General features: G+C 36.3%; 1 protein-coding gene across 1 annotated transcript; it reads left to right on the top strand.

Annotated features, from left to right (window-relative positions):
- The first annotated feature begins 13,739 nt into the window (after positions 1 to 13,739).
- On the top strand, positions 13,740 to 19,381 carry LOC149818657 (amino acid transporter AVT6A-like). Its single transcript, XM_089985932.1, has 5 exons — positions 13,740 to 14,457; positions 15,308 to 15,460; positions 16,983 to 17,186; positions 18,108 to 18,573; positions 18,963 to 19,381. Exons 1-5 carry the CDS (start codon positions 14,028 to 14,030, stop codon positions 19,102 to 19,104), a joined length of 1,395 nt encoding a protein of 464 aa, XP_089842058.1. The 5' UTR covers positions 13,740 to 14,027; the 3' UTR covers positions 19,105 to 19,381.
- The last annotated feature ends 733 nt before the right edge of the window (positions 19,382 to 20,114 follow it).

The raw sequence follows: 20,114 nt of genomic DNA, 5'->3' as shown, positions 1-20,114 counted from the left end.
TTTATACCATGATAGTTTGTGCAATCTTGTATATCACCCTTATTCTTATATAGAGGCACCAAAGTAATCTTCCTCCACTCATTAGGCATCTTATTTGTCCGCCAAATCTTGTTAAAAAGATTTGTCAACCATTCTAAACCTTTCTCTCCCAAGTATTTTCAAGCCTTGATAGGTATACCATCTGGGCCAACTGCTCTTCTTAATTTCATTTTCTTTAAAGCCTCTGCAATTTCTTTCTTTTGAATCTTGCGCATGAAGTCACGATTTATCTCATGAAAAGGAATGGAGAAGTCTTCAAGATCCTGAGCATGACTTTCATTAAATAGCTTATCAAAATAATCTTTCCATATCTTCTTAATCTCCTCATATTTGACTAAAACCTTTTGTGTTTCATCTTTGATACATCTAACCATACCCAGATCCCTCGATTTCCTATCCCTCATCTTTGCAAGCCTATAAATATCCTTCTCACCCTCTTTGGTATCTAACTTGTCATAAACCTCCTTACATACCTTATCCCTCGCGTTCCGAACTACTTTTTTAGCTTCCTTCTTTGCTATCATATACTTCTCCAAATTCTCGTTATCATGACTCTTACTTAGATTTCTATAATACTCTCTTTTAACCTTAATAGCTAATTTGACATCCTCGTTCCACCACGATGTATCCTTACCTAGCGGTGCACCACCTTTAGACTCACCCAATACCTCCTTAGCCACCTTTCTCATGCCACCTGCTATCTTATTCCACATTGATTCTGAATCCTCCTCGAGACACCAATCAACTTCCTTAACTACCTGCTCTACAAACATTCCTTGTTTAGCTCCTTTCAGTGCCCACCACTTAATTCTAAGATCTATTCTATATCTATCCCTTTTGCGGCATTGTCTAATTCTAAACATAACCCCCCTAAATTCTTGATCTAATTCACAAAAGGGAGAAAAGAAGAAGTAAAGAAGAAGAAGCAGATAACAAGAAGAAGAAGAAAAAGAAAAAAAAGGGAAAAAAAGAAGAAAAAAGAGAAAAAGAAAAAGAAGAAGAAGAAGAAGAAGAGGAAAAACGAAGAAAACTATAAGAAGCAGGAAATGAAAAGTATAACGCTCTAAAATTTTACCCAAAAAATATCTTATCGATGGCATTGCTCTAACCAAACTTAGCACTAAGAGGTCAACTTGTGCACAAGCACTAGTGTATATTAGCCAACTAGAATTAACTTCGAAAAAGAAACAACCAAGAACAAAAAGTCTTTATCAAATAAAAACAAAAAATATAGCAAAAAATATTTATTTTAGTTTTAGAATTTTGAACGGGTTGAAGATATTTAAACATAGCATGAGACTAGATCATATTCCTTAATTGGATTTAGGTCATAGTTTAACTCGTAATTCAGTTCTAACTCAAAAATATGAATCTGAAACATAAATGATATATGTAGTTTATTAATCCATTTAAAACCAATCATCAATTAAATAAATTGTTTATAAACAATTGTCAAACAAATTAGCAAGTCTTTCAAATTAAAACTAATCTCAGATCTAATCATTTGGTTCTTTGCACCACCCACCACATTTTGCAATCGCTCCAGCCCTTTAATCATTACTTGTATGTTTATAAAATAAGGATCAAACTCATCCCGTCTGAGTAAGAACATGATAACCATGAATATATATAAAGAATCAAACATATATAAAACATACATCTTTTACAATATGTGAAATATAACGTCATATCATAATGCATTCTTTCATAACATAACTACCATAATGCATGCAACCGAACAAGTATAGCAAAAAAAGTTCATGCAGCATAGTTCACATATGAATATATCCATAATTGAGTTTTTGTCTTATTAGGGTATGTTTTTAATACAAATTTTCACAGAATAAATGTATTCAAGTGCAAGGCTTTTATCTCTCCTATATACATTCTTGTGAGTACTCACAGGGACAAACATCGAGACAAAGAGTCTGCTCAGGGGTTTGTTATGCTATGTATTTTAATGACCCAAGTGTCTCAACGAATCAGTCTCAATATAGATAGTTTGTCACGAGAGAAATTTTCATTCGTGGTAGCATTACAACAATATGATGCATCTTAAATTTCTGTAAAAGACAGAGACTTACTGCCTCAGACATATCGATAGTCCAGCCCCTAACTTCGAGGAGTGGAGACCAAGTGATATGTCTTTGCTCTCAAAAACATATAATGGTCCAACGAAGTTTTGTATCACCTACCTTATTCAAGGTAAGTCACAGTCTGAATAGGTTATTGAGTCCTTTTTATTAAGGGTGGCATTGCATTTATCACATTGTTTATATAATTTAACACTTCATAGCTCAATAGCCAAAGTACCCCTCCAGTGTATCTTTGCACATTGCCTTATGGCATGAGCATCATTCCACATGTTTATGGTAAATACATATTTTCATTAGTTTAATCATGTTGATAGTACATTCAGTATGATTCGGTACCTCTAAACTAACTGAGCATCTTGCTTTTAAAAGTGATAACAAGAATATTATGTGTACACATATTTTTCATAATTTGGTGCCCCTTTTAGCACTCTATAAATTCTCATCAACCCCTTACTCATTCATAAGCGATTCTCATGTGCATACATATTTTTCATGCCTTGCAGCACATCATCACATGCCACATAATATATATAGTGTGTGTGTGCGCACTCATAACACCACATTGATTCCTTTAAACTACAAACTCATTCATGAACATCAACATATTCATGCATACGGTTTATGTCTTATAGCACATCATAACATCATAGAACATTATGTTGTATATCATCATGCTGCATATCATCAAATCATGTTGTATATTAATATATCGCGTAGCTTAATAAAGCATTATGATAAAAAAAATCAATATAGCATTTAAACAATATTTATAAGTGATGGCATGACCCCATAGTGTCAACAGACCCACATACGGTACACCAATAGGTTGTTTGTCCATTTGGTTTATCAATGGAACCAAGTCATGTCCATCTGGTTCACTTTCGAAACCATGACATGCATTCAATCACATGTTCTCGATTTGAGACTATTAGAACATAATTTCTTAGTCATTAAAAATTCTGTTATAAATCATACAACATGATTTTGGCTCTGAGATTTTTATTATAGATTCATACGTATGTTAGCTGTTTAGAGGAAAAAACTCAGTCATAAACTTATTCTAAATCAGGAAATAAAAATTCTGAGAACATAGACTATTTTTTGTTCCCAGAATAATATTATATGGTCCAAACATTTCAATGTAAAATCAACAACAATTATACAAAATAAAATAGATTCTGAAATTTTTACTGTGGTTAGTTTGGTATGTCTGATTCAAGCTCTAAAAAAACTATAACTAAATTCATTTTCAATAGAAAATTAAAAATCACATAATACATGTTATTTTCATTCTTTGACAGACTATGTTAAAAAGATTAAAGGTTCTGGACCAAACTTTCATGACTTTTAAATTCTAAATCATGATGAATTAGCCTCCAAGATTTTTATATTGTTTCTTACATATACAAATAAATACACATATAAATCTCAACAATAAATCTGAAATATCTTGGGAGGTATGATTTTTATTAAAATGTGTAGCCTACACAAATTTTCTGTTAGAATAGAAATTCTATATCGACTTGTAGAGAACATATCTCCCAGTTTGTAACTCCTCTGAGCCTTTTTTTTTCTAAAATTGCTCCCACATGTCTGAAACATCCTCATAATTTTTTCAAGATTTATGGGTACACTATTTTGGAGAACCAAATTTATTTTTACAACAAGATATAATAAATTACATAAACAATATGCAATTTTCAAGAAATACATCAAAAACTTTTTTATTTTCATAAAGAAACATATCCAACAATTTTGATTCATCAAAGACACATCATATTCATGCATATACATATTTAATTATGTTGTAATCACAAAATCATAATTCGTAATAAAAATCTACATCTAAAATCACACAATCTCATAGAGAATATGTTTTTTTAAAATTAATTTTTTGAAAAAGGATTTTAGCTTATTAAAATCTTCATACTTAAAATCATATCAGTTCCTTGGTAGATCTAGGCTGATATACATGTTGATACATATTTAAGAATCATCCACAATATGTTCCTAGATATAACCTTGTGCATACACATAAGGTTACAGTGTACCTACCTTAAAATTATCAAATAAACTAAAAAGACTATCTTACAAGCGTGAACACCAACCAGATTCCTCCTCCTATCCTTGCACCACAAAGATGCAGTCACACCAGTTTCAAAGCACCTCTCCAAGAGAGGGGCATGTGGAAGGAAGAAGGAAGAGAGAGAGAGAGTAGGTAAGGAAGATAGATAATCCAATGAGGGTGTAGGAGAAGGTAGAAATCTTCCCCTTTTATAGTTTTCTCATGGGGTTTCCTAACCCTCTAACTCCTCTTCAAAATAAATTTTAATTTAATTTAATGTAAATTTATGAAATCCTACGCTAATTAGGACTTCTACATATTATGAAAATCATTCATTAGTTGACTAACTAGTTTTTTTAATGAAATTAGAAAACTAGCTAATTAGTTTAACTTTAGATTTAATAGAGAGAGTTGGGAAAGTAGGACGGAACCACTTAGGGGGCATCCCATCCTATGGGTTAAGCTTTCTTAATTAAATTTAATTAATTTTAAATCTTAATTCAAATTAAATTCAAATTCAAAATAAAACTCAAATTCAAATTGGAATTAAATCTCAAATTGAAATGTAACTCCAAATTGAAATTAAATCTCAAAATATAAAATTCAAATCAAATTGAGATTCAAACTCGAATTGAAATTCAAATTTAAATGAAAATTCAAACTAAGTTCTAATTCAAACCAAATTTGAGATATAAAATTCATCTTCATTATGAAAAAATTCTCAAGTATTACAAAAAGAAAAAGCAGAAAGAAAAAAATGAGAAGAAGAAGAAGAAGAAACAAAAAACGAGGAGAAGAAGAAGAAACAAATATAGAAAAATGAAGAATAAGAAAAGTAAGAGGAAAACGAGAGAGACCTCAACAATGCTAAAATATGGCTGCCATCGCTATGGATGCCACAAAATGGTGATCAGAGGCATGCAGCATGGGTGAAAAAGGCAATGAAGAGGATGCCGTCGGGAACGAAGGACACCAAAGAGAGGAGCGCAATGGGATGTCGGAGAGAGGAGCGACCGACGGTGATGACCATTCCGGCTTGCCTGATGTGGAGAGAGAGAGAAGGGAAAAATCAGGATTAGTTTGCCCTTTTAAAGTGCAAGTCTTTATTGGTGCACTTTTGTAGTGCAGCAGAAAAGAAAACGCTTTTTACTGGCGCCCTGCTTCATTGAGCTAGAAAAAAATTGGCTTCATTAGCACACTTTTGTAGTGGTAAAAATAGCTTTTTACTGGCCCACTGCTTCAGTGCACAAAAAAAAGGTCTTCACTAACGCACTTTTGCAGTGCACCATAAAAAATGAATTCACAGTGCATAATTAACTAATAAAAGACACTTTTTCATTGGCACTAAGCAAAATAGCTCTAGTGAAAAGGTTCTTTTATTGGCATGCCAATAAAAGTGTTATTTCTTGTAGTGTCATATTATACTAATATGATAAAACAAATGTTTTATTTTATATTTACTAGTATAAATTTTTTACACATCTTTACATATTTCTTTTATTTTTATGTGTAATATTTCTATGATTTTCCAGAAAAAAAAAACTAGATGTTTCAAAATAACAGGAGATTTTTTGGAAAATGACATTTTCTATATAAAATAGGTTGCACTTGAGCAAACGAGGACTCCACCTGGAACTGAGTTACAAACATCTAACCCAAGCATTGTCTACAATCTGAGCAATTCCAATTCTGAACCGAATCGTGCTGATTCGGACAATTCTTAACTTGCAGATGACATGTGTCAGATCATATTAAAATGATGTAAAAAATATTTAAAAATACTTAAAAAAATATTTTAAGTCATTTTAAAATTTATTTAAGTTAAAATTTCAAAAGCACACCTAAAGTTTGGGCATTAATAAAAAAATGAACTAAGTTTTGAATTTTTTTTAAAAGGACACCTAAATTGTTGCACCGTTAATTAAAAACATACTTTCATCCATTTAACCTAGGTCATCAAAACCCAAGATGAGTAAGAGAGTTAATTTACTGGTTAATCCTTCAAAGATTTCCCTCTTTTTTCGGTACATTTTTTAAAAATATGATATTGAGGGTAAAATGGTAATTTTATATCACATATATCAGCAAACTTGACGGTTGTAAACTCTAGGCCATTTTTTGTTAACCACGATATTTTTTTATGTGTATTTTTAAAAAATATCAAAACTTAGGTGCCTTTTTTATTAATGCCCAAACTATAGGTACCTTTTAGAAAAACTTTCTTTATTTAAATAAGTTAACTCAGCTCATTTTGAAATTGATTTTCTGTCAATACGATACGAACCGTCCAAGCCAATTTCAGGCAGATTCCCAACGATACTGAGAACATTGTGTATAACCTCAGGCTCAGCTTATAACATGAGAAATAGACAAAGTAGACCACCCATTTGAATAAAAAAGCCAAAAACACTACATAGCCCATTGATTCAGGCCCATGTATTTCAAGAGCGCATAGGGATGGCAGTGGACCCGGGCGAGGGACAAGGACTTCAGCCCCGCTCCGTCTCAAAATCCTGCCCTCCATCCCCGCACGGGTTTTGATCTCAACTTCCATCCCCGCCTTCATCCCCGTTTCATGTCCTCCATCCCCAGTCCAAACGGGGTGATGCAGGGTGGGGCCCGTTTCCCCTCGGTCTATTGTCATCCCTAAAGAAGGATTGGGGATGGGGCGGGGTGGGGCAAGGCGGGGATCGGAACGGGGTGGGGGAAAGCGTAAGTCTATCCCCACACGGGTTTTGATTTTAACCTCCATCCCCACCTCCATCCCCGGGGCGAGGCGGAATGCCCTGCTTCCCCAAGTCTACTGCCATCCCTACTTGGCATTCCCCTCTTTGCATTATAAAGTAATATCTCTCATACATTCATACAAATAGAAATATATGAGTGGGGTCATAAAGATACTGGCCTTGCAGAGATGATGTGGTCTTGAATGTTCAAGTGGTGAACTTGGAATCTTTCAAAATGAAAAAAATGAGGTTAGGAATGCAGATTTCATGAGTCATTGTCTACAATAAAGTGCAACTAGAGAACAAGGCCATAGCTCTGTACGCATGGTGCCTAATAATGCATGTGCGGGTCGTTTGTCATGTATGAGCAGTTGCTCTCTGCAGTGAGTGAATTTGCTTTCTCAGACTTTGCATGATTGGTATGCAAGGTAGAAGAATATTGCATGACAATTTATCACTTCTAAGATTCCTTAGAATTGATGAAGTTGCTTAGCTTTTTACATGACACTAGACAGCTTGTTTTGTCATGCTCTTCAACTTGCTGAATATTGCCCCCACTTGATTCAGTCACTGCTACTACAGAGGGTTGCCTAAGCAGTGCCACATTTGCCTAGCTACACATTGGACTAATCCAGCATTTCCTAATGAGAAGAAAGATACATGTGGACATTGTTCATGGGGATGAAGTGAATTGGGCACATCTATAGATGAGGCTAGTAAGCAAGATTTTATTTGTGAATCAAGATCTATGTTCTCATGTTTGTTTTGCACTTTTTGGCAAAATGTGGCAAAAAAAAAAAACCAGACAACGAACTTTTCCTTAAAATTAGGGATCTAGAGCTATAAATAACACTTTGGAGATCAACGGGATCTGACTTCTATTTGGTGAGAAAGATTTCTTTGGAGATGAAAGAGGAACAGGGAAACAGTGACACAGGTTAATGATTCAGAATTCCTTGCACTTCACTTAGCAAAGGTATGGTTGGTCTTGGACCAGAGTTGCCAGTCGAGGAAGCATGAAGCGATTCGGGAAGCAGAATCGAGAAGTGAAGCACTTTTAAAATTTTAAGAAACGTGAAAAGACTTAGAAGCGAATCAAGAATTATCTCAGAAATGAGGGGAAAGCGAAAAAAGAGAAAAAAACTAAAACTAAAAAAAAAAAAAAGAGAAAGCGAGGGGTAAGCAAGCTTTCAATAATTGAAAAGCGCACTTCCCAGCAAGTTTTGAAAGCACAACATTTCGTGCTTCCAAAGCGTGTTTCCACCCTCTGTATGGCGCTTCTGGTAATTCTCTCTTGAACTATTGACTTGACTCAATGATCTCAATTGTTCGTGAACTCACGTTGACAAGTTGAGTGGGACCTAGCTTGATGAAAATGGTAGGTGGGGAGAACATGATTGGATTTGGATTTGCTGTCGAATCTGACAGGTATTCGATTCTGAACACATAATTAGTCAGATCTGGTACTAACTTTCTTCGTCTAAAACTGAGTCCAACTCCAAATCTATTTAGCTATCCGAATATTTAGAATTGGTGTGGACTACATTGTTAACATCTACTTGGCTCCAGTTAGTCAAATCTCTAGTAAAAGAAGCTGTTTACAACAACAACAACTACGCCTTCATCTCAAAACAATTGGGGTCGGCGATATGAACCGAAAAGGAAAATCATTCTGGGTCTTCCACATGAATCCTTCTCCTCCAATCATTTTTATCCAATGTCATGTCTTCGGTGAGGTTCAAAGCATTCATATCCTTTCCTATCATCTTCATCCAAGTCTTCTTAGGCTTACCCCGACCTCTTTTAACTAATATATTTTTCCATTTTTCCATCCTTCTAATTGGAGCATCATTAGGCCTTCGCCGAATATGTCCAAACCACCGTAAATGATTCTCTCTCATCTTATTTTCAATGGGTGCAATGTCTACCTTCTTACGTATCTTCCTGTTTCAAATCTTATCTTTTATTGTATTTTTATACATCCATCTAAGCATACACATCTCAGCTACACTCATTTTTTGAATATGATGTTTCTTGGCAGCCCAACATTCCGTACCATATAGTAAAGCGGGCTGTTTCCGATCTGTTTAGGGTTTGCAGCTGAATCTCATGAATATCTTCATCTAAATGCAATGTAAATGGTTGGATTCGTTACTACATTATCCCCCATTAGGATATCTGATTAATTAGTTGGATCAGCTGTGGACTACATCTGAACTGATTGAATTGAGGTCAGGTGCAATCATATTGCACAAACTAAACAGCAGATAGAGGCTGATCAGATGCAGCTGCACATTGCATTTGTGCAATGTGATTTCACTTGTTCCCACTTTGACCTGAATCCAACTCGTTTACATATGTCAGTAATGACGCATCCCCTCCACAGTAAAGCCCACAACATACTTGAGATGCTAAAAAGAACAGGTCACATCTTGTGTTGACGTTTTATAACAAGCTTGTATTTAGGGATGGCAGTGGACCGAGGCGGGGCCCACCCCGCCTTGCCCTGTTTGGACCCGGGATGGAGGACATGAAACAGGGATGAAGGTTAAAATCAAAATCCATGCGGGGATGAAGGCGGGAAGAGACTTATGCTTTCCCCCGCCCATCCCCATCCCCAATCCTTTCAAGGATGGCAATGGATCGAGGGGAAACGAAGTCCCGTCCCACCTCTCCCCATTTCAACCGGGGATGAAGGGCATGAAATGGGGGATAGAAGTAGGGATGAAAGTTAAAATCCAAACCCGTACAGGGATGAAGGTCCTGATTTTAAGACGGGATTGGGGGGTGAAGACCTTGTTCCCCACCCCGTCCACTGCCATCCCTACTTGTATTACCTGAGTAGCTCTTTAGGCTACGCAGCCACCAATGTGCTTAGGACAAAATTATTGTAAGCCAAAAGGAGACGCAACTTTGGTTGGTCGTCCATGAGTCATCACCTATGCTACATCCAAGCATTAGACCCTAAGCTATTGAAAGATTACAACAAATTTGTGGTGGAGGATGGTTTGGTGATGTCCCACGTATCTTTTTCTTCTCTCAGCTTTCCACTCTCTCAAAATTTGCTGAGCTCAGTACTTTGTAGTTTCATATATTAAATTTTCTTTGAAAAGTTGATGCGTTTTCATGCAGATTGGACAAATGCATGATGACAAAGATGACAATATGAATGGTGGTTTCGTGTTACACTTTTTATGCAATGGAAAGGTGTTCATCAATCATAAGTAAACATGGTCCAATTGTTGGCTTCATTAAAGTTAAAATTTATTTTCAAACACTAGTTTTACTTTTTATTTTTATTTTTTCCCACACAAGAGTTGGGAGATTAAGGCCTCCCTTCCTTTTTAGATTAAATAGAGATCAGTTATTCAACACACCATACCCGTGGGGTATTTGAACTTGTAATATCTCTGCAGTTGGTGACCTGCACAAGCAGCTCCTACCAGAGTTTGGTTTCACTCATCCCCCATTTTCAAAGATTGTTGTGGGTATCTTGAATTTTAGATCTACTTTGATCCATGATCCGATCTAAAAAATATTTTTAGTGACAACAAAATGTAGATTTCCAATGAGAGTTTGTGGTGGCAGCCGTTAGGCCCAAGACTTGGGTTTTATGCCATTTGTCATCTTTATAGCCACTGTTTTTTTAGAGTTTTGGGTGTATTATTGGAGATTAGGGTTTTCCGAGAGTTTTGTATCTTGCTTTTATATTTTTTCACATTTGCTAGTGGATTTTTGCTCCCAAAGACCAATTACTTCAAAGGACAATGTCAGTATAACATAATTGAAGTTTTGAATGAATGAAATGGGGTCATTATATAGGGCATGCTTGGAAACGAGAAGAATCTCACACGAAAAAAAATAAATTTACATATGAGAAGTTTAATACAAGAACTTTTTTCATTGCAAATTTTTCTAGTGTGTGACATGCAAGTTGTTTTGATCAAATCTGACCTTGTAGATGGATTCAACCTAGTCCATTTAATAACAACCGACCCTTGGATCACATTTTTTAATGAAAAAATATGATTTTTTTTAAATCACAATTATATTTTTTTTATTTTGTCAACTGTCAATTTTTGAATCGCCAAAAATTCTGCATCCCAGCTATTTAAATGTGGATCTTTACTAAATGAATGATGTATATCGAATGCGTGGAGTCTTGACTACTTCAGCTGCCAACTTAGAATGCTTTACTGGTTATTCAAGGCTAAGATTGGTTTACCCATTTGCAGAAAATCTCCAAATTCTCTTTTTTTCTTTTTTCTTTTTTTACTTGAATAACCGGATAATAACTATCTTCAAGTTATTGGCATAAAGCAAATTTGAACTCAAAGAACCATGCCAGATGCAGCAAGCCAACACTAATTAAACAACTATAACTTTGGTTTTATCTTCTAATCTTCAATGCAAAATCCCGACTTCGAGTCAATGTTGTCAGTATCGGTCTGTATATACCTATCGGCAGAAAATCGATACAATACTAACCTGAATTGGCTATTTTTTAATAAATGTATAAAATGCTTAAAATTAAAATTTTAATATTATTTTAATAGTCTTAACATGTGTCATGTTTTGATTGACATGAAATATTTTCTAATTATTTTTTAGCCAATTCAGAATGATTCACTTGAGAATCGGTATTGGCCAATTCACATGAATCGTTGGCAGATACCATACCGACAACATTGCTCAATGTTATCAGTACCGGGGGCGTATTGGCCGAATTTCGATACGCTGCAGGCATGAATCAATTACTTTTTAATAAATGTAAACAAAAATCAATTTTAATATTATTTTAAAATTATTTTAATGGTTTTAACACTTGTCATGTTGTGATTGACACAAATTTTTATTTATATTTTTTAGGCCAATGCAGAAATATTCAGTTGAGTAGCCCAACTATTCAGGGCTAGTACCCACACTGACTACATTACTCAACATCTTTTAGATGAGTCCCACATTGTTTTTTCAAAACCTTTGATGCTCTAAATGAACATCTAAAGTTTGCAAAAATGAACGGTTGAAAACATAGTTTCAGCCATGGTATTTTGATTCATCACATGGATGAACAACACCAAGGCCACCTTTCTATGACATGATAGATAGGGATGGCAGTGGACTAGATCAGGCTTGGAGACAAAGGTCTTCACCCTTGCTCCATCTCAAAATTTTGCCTTCCATCCCGGCCTTCATTCCTGCACGGGTTTTGATTTTAACCTCCATTCTTAATTCATTCTCTGTTTCATGTCCTCCATCCTCTATCTAAACGGGACGAGGCAGAGTAGGGCTCCGTTGTCTTGGTCCTTCCGAAGGCTAGTGGAAGAAGATGAGAGAAAATGAGAGCTCGAACGACTTGTTAGAAAGCGAGAAAGGAAAAAAGAGAGATTCAAGAAAGTGTTTTATTTTAAGGTTAGGAATGTATATATATATATATATATATATATATAGGGTATAATAATAATTTTTTTAAAAAAGATCAGAAACATATCAAAGCGAGGACAAGAGTAAGTCCATCCCTGCACGGGTTTTGATTTTAACGTCCATCCCCGCACAGGTTTTGATTTTAACCTCCATCCCCTGTCCAACCCGGGCAGGACCCTATTTCATCCCTAATATAGGCACCCTTTTTCTTCTTTTTTTTTTGGTTCATTTATCAAGTACTTGTATTTTTCATTTTACTGAAGAGTTGAAGTTCTCTGATGGACATGAATTATTTGTGAACTTTATCAGAATCTAAACCAACGTTGCCTAAGATTTTGGATCTGGATCAGGCAGAACCAAATACTAAACCCGTTTGGGTTGCTCTTCGGTACCTCGATATATCGTACGAATAAAATTGATGTGTTCACAAGGTTGTGGAGCAGAGAAGTTCCTGATTTATAAGCCCAGCTCAGAAACGCTCTTGTTTCAGTGAGAATCGGATCGGATGCCGGATCCATGGACATGCTCCTAAACTCCCGTACAATTTTGTCTCCTTGGAAATAAACGGTTTCAATAGCCAATAATGGTACAGACAGCCATGGTGGGGACCTACAGTGGGACCCATAAGGCTGGCAGGCAAGTGTGGGACCCGCTGTCACTGCTGCTATTTTTTAAATGTTGTTTTCAAGAAACATGAAATCTTAATAAAAATTTAAATACTGGAGCAGCATTATTGATTCTCTTATTGGACCATAGGTATATCAACGTCACACACTTTTTTTGTTAACTTTTTAAAATACAATAAACTAATAACCAAAAACAAAGAGCAATGCAATTATTTGCTATCATAAACGACCTTCGCGAAAACAAAGTTAATCAAATTACGTAAATTTTTTTCTTTCCTTTTGTTTGAGTGGACAACATCTATGGCTTGTTTTATAGATAGTCAAGAAGGTCATTGGTCTTCCTTTCTCTTCGCGAGTTTTTTAATCATTTTTCCCTAACAGGGTGAAAATTAAATAACTTTGAAAATTTTACAGAAAAAACTAACTTGTCATTGTTTTAGAAAAAACAGCCTAACTTTGAAATATTACAAATATTGGCCTAACTTTTGAGAATTGCTCCGTTAACTAAGCGCATATTCGTAATATGAGGACCGTGTCTGTAAAATTTAAAACTTTAGGTTTTTTTTTGTAAATTTTTCATATAACTTTTTGCCGTTCTGAAGGATTCCTATGAGTTGATTCGTCCATCGTTTTTAAGTTTTTAACTCAAATTTTTTTCCTTCTTTTTACCAAACTCTCTCTCTCTCTCTCTCTCTCTCTCTATATATATATATATATATATATATATATATATATATATATATATATATATATATGTGTGTGTGTGTGTATATATATATGCGAAAGAAGAGCAACGGTAGTTTGGGGGATACGAGAGAAACTCTGACCACTATCTCGTTGTTGTTTTCCATGTTCTTCAGGATTTGCTTTATTTTTTTATTAGGGTGTGATTCTTCGTTGATCTTGATCGTCCCCATTTTGAGGAATTAGGAATTGAAGGTTGAAGATTGGCAAATAAAAGAGAAAAAAACTAAGATTTTCTCAAGATTATTGATTTTTCCTTCTTTTTAGTTCTGCTTCATTGTCTTTAGATTAAGTACAGGCAAGCAGAATGGCGATTGGAAGCTTGGCCCCTGCTAAGGAAAAGAAACCGTGGAACAATAAACGAGTGGCAGACGAGAAAGCTCCTCTGCTTCCACAGAAACAGGATGAGTGCGAAGGAGAATTGGATGGATTCAATGGAGCTTCATTTTCTGGTGCTGTATTCAATCTCTCTACCACGATTGTTGGTGCTGGGATCATGGCTTTGCCTGCCACCATGAAGGTTCTCGGGCTTGGTCCTGGAATCTTCATGGTCATCTTCATGGCGTTTCTAACGGAGTCTTCGATCGAAATGCTGTTGAGGTTTAGCAAGGCCGGGAAGACAGTCTCGTATGGGGGAGTTATGGGGGATGCTTTTGGGAAGAGTGGGAGAATTTTGTTGCAGATTTGTGTCATTATTAACAATGTGGGCGTGTTGATTGTGTACATGATCATCATAGGTAATACATAACTACCATTCTGCTCTGTTTTTCACTTTTGCCTCTCTCTCCTACTCTTTTTGTCAATTTCGTTCATAATAGTGGATTTTGGCCAAAATTCTTTTGGTATGTCTCTCTCAGTTTGTTTTTCTTTATTTGTTTGTCGGAAATTGTATCCATGTTAATATATTGTTTTCTGAATGATGCCCCAATCTCTCAAGTTTCTTTGTCTAGTTATGGGTGTGCTAACACTCATTTACATCCTTCTATTCTTGGTCATGTGCTCTATTATTGACACCATTTTATGCCTCAACAAGATTTATATGCTGATAGTGTATCCAGTAATTGGTACTAACGTTTGAAGTCTTCTACAAAGTTCTTGTAGTAGTTTTCTACATCATTTTCCCAAATACACTTATACTGTCAAATTGTGAAAGTGACCGTCCCGTTACCTATTTTCATTCCATTAGGCTTCCTCCATCTGTCCTTTATGTTGAACTTCTTGGTCTTATTTTTAATTCTGGAGGTCTTAGTTGTATTGTGTTAATTTTGTTGATTGTCACGTCATGCAAAAAGTGTTTCTCCTTTTATTTTTATAAAGAGGCCATTATGATTCTACTGTGAGGAGTTTCTTCAAATTCATCACTTTCAGGAGCTAATTTGATCCTTAATTTAGTCGGGGGTTTTCATTAAAAAAATGCTTTTGTACATATCAATCATAATATTATTCTTCTATAAATCCATGTCCTATTAATCATTTATTTTGTTAAAACAAATTGAGTAAGAGTATCATGAGTTCTATTCCAAATCATTTCTTTTAGTTGTTTCAAATTGGAGTAAGATTTCATTTTTCTTTGTACTTTCTTCTCAGGAGATGTGCTTTCTGGAACATCTTCAAGTGGGGTACATCACTCTGGTGTATTGGAAGGGTGGTTTGGGGAGCATTGGTGGAATGGGCGTGCATTTGTCTTGCTTGTTACAGCCCTAGCTATCTTTGCCCCACTTGGATCCTTTAAGCGTGTAGGTACGTGTCCGTTTGTGATTGTTTGAACAAGGGGTGCTTTTCCTTATTTATTTGAGCTGAACTTCCATGATATTTGAATTGGTTATCTTTTTTTGGTTTATGGGTTCCATATTGCTAAAAGTGTCTGAGACCCTGAGCAGGCAGTGCATGTTTTTCAACCAGCAAACGGACATTCCTGTGGGAGAGATTTTACAAAGAAAAGTTTCATCACAAACTTGTGAAAATCTCTTCATTGGCAAATTTTCTCATGGGAGTGTTTCACCTTGTGAAAGTTTTCCTTAAGATGGGGGTATGGATGAAGAACACTTTCTGTGGAAACTTGGAAACTTTGTCTTCCTCCACTTTTATCAGTTTATGTGAAATAAAAATCTCATGGAGGAGGCTTGCAAACATGATGCAGAAGTCTCTCTTTTGTTTTCCAATCCTGTGAAACTTGAAATTTTCATGCCTTTAAACTGTTACATTGAATTTTTCAGACTTAAAAGCATGATTAACATTTGCTAGGTATATTTGCTCTTCCATTTTCTGTGCTGTGGAATAATGAATTTGTTGCTAAGATCACTAATGCTATTGTTTCAATCTAGAAGACCAACCTGTGAATTACTCAATAACATTTGGGTTGAAAGCCTGTCAAATGCTGCTATTCTGGCGGCCAATTAGTTGTGAATATTGGTGGCTAGTCAGCTTCACAAGCCTGCATACCATGACGTTGAATGCCATGCTTCAGGCCTACTTTTAAGGCCAAACCTAATTGACTGGAAGCTAGGCCCTTTGTGGCAAATAATCAAGCTGAGGGCCCTTTCTCTATTGTGCTTTCTCTTGCCCGTCCTTATCAAACATATAGTTGGTCCAGGTCTAATAAGAACTTGGACCCATCTTGGTATCTCAGCAACACAGATGGGTCTAACTTATCTCTTCATCAAGCCTGTACCTGGTATGCCCAGAGTGGTGCATATCTGTACTTTGTATCCAAATGATGCACATGGATGAGGCCTTACGAACTTCTTTTGATCTTTTGTGAGTTAGATCCTGATTGTTCTTGTTCAAGCGAGGCTGAATTGATTCAACTGTGGTATTTGCATTTGGGTTTGGGTGAAACCTATTTGATCATATGGACATCCAAACTTGATTCTTGGACTTGTACTGGGTGGGTTCAGAACCTGACTTGGTCTTACTTACTAAAGGTTTGGATCCTAAGGCAACATGTTGATTGCCCTACACATGTACACTTGGTCCGCAGGGAAATTCTGCTATGGACTATGGCAACTCACACTTGAACTGTAAACATTCAGTTTGTAACTAGTGTATTTGGCAAACTTATCTGAAGCATTACTGCAATAGTTACATCACTCTGGTGTCATTTTTAACTTGTAAACTCAAGCAAAACTAATTTATTTGTTTGGTTGATTTCTAATGCCATTTTACTTTTTTTATTTGATAAAAAAGTGGTTACTATACCATTGGATGAATCTGTTTTCTAATGCAGCACCTCTTGACATAATCTGTTTTTTTCTGTTTTCAGATTCTTTGAGGTACACTTCTGCATTATCAGTCGCACTTGCAGTTGTCTTTGTTGTTATAACAGCTGGCATCACTATTGTCAAATTGCTGAATGGGAGCATAGCAATGCCGAGATGGATACCTCATGTTACCGACATGGCATCTGTTTGGAAGCTTTTCACAGTTGTTCCCATTCTAGTTACTGCATATGTCTGCCATTACAATGGTAAGTTACAAAACTATTTGCCGCATTTTGGTCAGGTGTGAATTCCTGGTTGTTGTTTTGGTTACCTTTTCAAGTATAATAGTATTTTGGTTATTTCTTATGTTTAAATGGTGCATATTAAAATATCTGTGAAGACTGTGGTATTCTACATTGTTAAACAGTGGCATTTTTAGGTTTTCATGTGATTTGGAATCACATGAGATAGTAAATTCATCCCAAATGTGATTCCTAATCTCATTGTGCAATTTTTTCTCATTTGTTTGCATGAGAAAGAGAGAGAGCCAACCGTGAGAGAGCGATTTTCATCTGGGGCCAACCAAAGATGCTCTTTGTCCCTAATGGTTCCATCCTTTTGGTCAGTCAAATTATTTCACCAAAACAGAAAGGAGAAAAAAAAACGACAGAAGATGCATAACAAGAGAAACTTGGTGCAGCATGTTTTGACGTTGCTCGACTGATCCTTTCATTCCTTGGAACTTCAAATAATTGCAGTCTACTTGCTTTTGATGTAAAACTGTTCTTTACTGGAAATTAAATGGCTGATTCACCATGTTGCAATTTTGCAGATTAGTAGCACATTGCTCATGTCAATGCATTGTGACCATTTGGAAATAATGGATTGTTAAGCCCTTCAAATGATGCCTTCTAATTATTACTGCTGTTAGATATCATTAATTGTTTTAAAAAGTTCAGGGTGGTTTAAAAAGTCTCTTGCAAAGTTTTTGTTATTCCTTGTGAATTATTCTTTAATTGTGGATGATAGTGTGTTTTCATTTTGTAAGTTTGAGTAATTTAGAAATTATGTTTATCTGCTAAGTACTCAGGATTTTAATTGCTCATTACTTTCTTAAGTTATATTGTTTTGTTGTTCATATGTACTACTATTTCATGTGCTGAAAGTCTTCTGTTCTGGATGTGTAGTCCATCCTATAGAGAATGAGCTTGAAGACTCTTCACAAATGCAGTCCATAGTCCGCAGCTCACTCGCCCTTTGCTCGACAGTATATATTACCACCAGTTTCTTTGGTTTCCTTCTGTTTGGGGATGCCACTCTTGATGATGTCTTGGCCAACTTTGATGCCAACCTTGGGATCCCCTACAGCTCAGTCTTGAATGATGCTGTGCGTGTTAGCTACGCTGCTCATCTGATACTTGTCTTCCCTATCATTTTCTTTGCCCTTCGGCTGAACTTGGATGGGCTTCTTTTTCCATCTTCAAGACCGCTAGTATTGGATAACCGGAGGTTTGCTTTGATTACTGTGGCACTTATTGGATTGATCTTTCTGGGAGCAAATTTCATACCAAGTATCTGGGATGCATTCCAGTTCACAGGAGCAACCGCTGCTGTTTGTATTGGATTCATCTTCCCTGCAGCCATTGCACTGAGGTAATTTCCTTCTTGGTAGTTAGAAACTGTACTTTCTGCTCTAGTTCTTTACTATGGTTTAGCATCAAATTTCAAGGGCCTCAATTAAAAACCATGTAGTCACGCAGCTTTGAAAAGCAACTAATGAAACAGACGGCTTTTGATCTCCCCATTGGTTTTCCACAGCTATATTTCCATTGAGTTCTACTCAAGTAAAGGTTCTAGTGTTCTTGTGTAATGTCCGGTTTCTCACATGATTATACACCCAATTCATGTTGAGTCATTGACCGTTTATGTGCAACTTATTTCAGCCAAAAAACAAAGGATGCATGCCATTGTTCTTAACAAAAGGATGGTTTCTTGATTTAGTCTTTTCTGCTCATATTTCTTTCTGCTTCTTTGCTGTACAGGGACCCTCATGGGATTGCAACAAAGAGGGACATGTTCTTGTCAGTCTTTATGATTGTGCTCGCTGTCTTCTCCAACATGGTGGCTATATACAGTGATGCCTACTCCATGTTCAAGAAAAGTGAAGTTTCTCCGCGTGCCTAGGGTTGCAATCTTTACCAAGATGGTAGTTTATTTCAACAGTTTAGCTGGATTTGGCTAAACTCAAAGAAAATCATGGTTTTCAATGAAGCTTTGGCCAGTTCAACAATGAAGATTGAGCTGGCGAGTTTTAAAATGGGACTGTTGGGTACCAAGTATCTTAGATAAATGTGATTACAATGTTCTGTGTGTAGCTTTCTTGTAAATCTGTTTGGAATAAAAGGACCTTTGGACATTGTTAGGCTTTGGTGCCAGGAATGACAGTTTCAGATTCCAAGTCCTACCTTCAGTATCTGCAGTGCTATTTTCTTATTTGACACTAAGTTTTTGGAATTCATGGTATGCAGCTTGCTTATTAAACCATGTACATTTATAGGCTGGTTGGTGCTTTCTGAGACAGAGCAAAAGCCTTTTTGGGGGGGGGATAATCCAAGGGAAAAACCCTCTCATCACCGACCACACATTGGCAGGCTTCCAGTTGGTAAAATCCTTGAGGGTCCCCTGCCTATCAGGGCATACACCCAGCATCATTGTGGCAAGGGACGTCACCCATGGATTTCAAACTTGTGACGTCCCATCAAGTCGGTGACATTCACAAGTCGCCTCTAACAGATGAGCTAGGCCCTTGTGAGTGAGTGAATGCCCCCCCGTGGACACAAATTTTGATAATGCCCATGTGCTAATATTTTATGAAGCATGTTTGAAGGTCTTTCTAAAAATTCCCAATACCTAAACCGTTTCACACCTTAATCTAAGGAAATCTCTACAAATTTAGGTTAAATACATAGGAAAAAGCCATCCCGAGTGTCAAAACCATCACAAAAACCCTACCAATGGTGAAAGCCCCCATAGCTTGTCACTGACGGGAAACTGTGTTTGCCGTCTGGTGGCTGATGGCAAACCTTGGTTTGCCATTGGTTCATCCAGTCCCAATTTTGCCCCCCTTGTTAGGGATGAGAAGCTCGATTTGCCCTTTGCTCACAGACGGCAAACTCGGCTTGTTGTCTGTTCCT

This window comes from Nuphar pumila, chromosome 13, assembly GCF_984573655.1.
Source record: "Nuphar pumila chromosome 13, dmNupPumi1.hap1.1, whole genome shotgun sequence".
NCBI lineage: Eukaryota > Viridiplantae > Streptophyta > Magnoliopsida > Nymphaeales > Nymphaeaceae > Nuphar > Nuphar pumila.
Note: the sequence above shows the minus strand (reverse complement) of the source record. Positions and strands in the feature narration are given on the sequence as shown.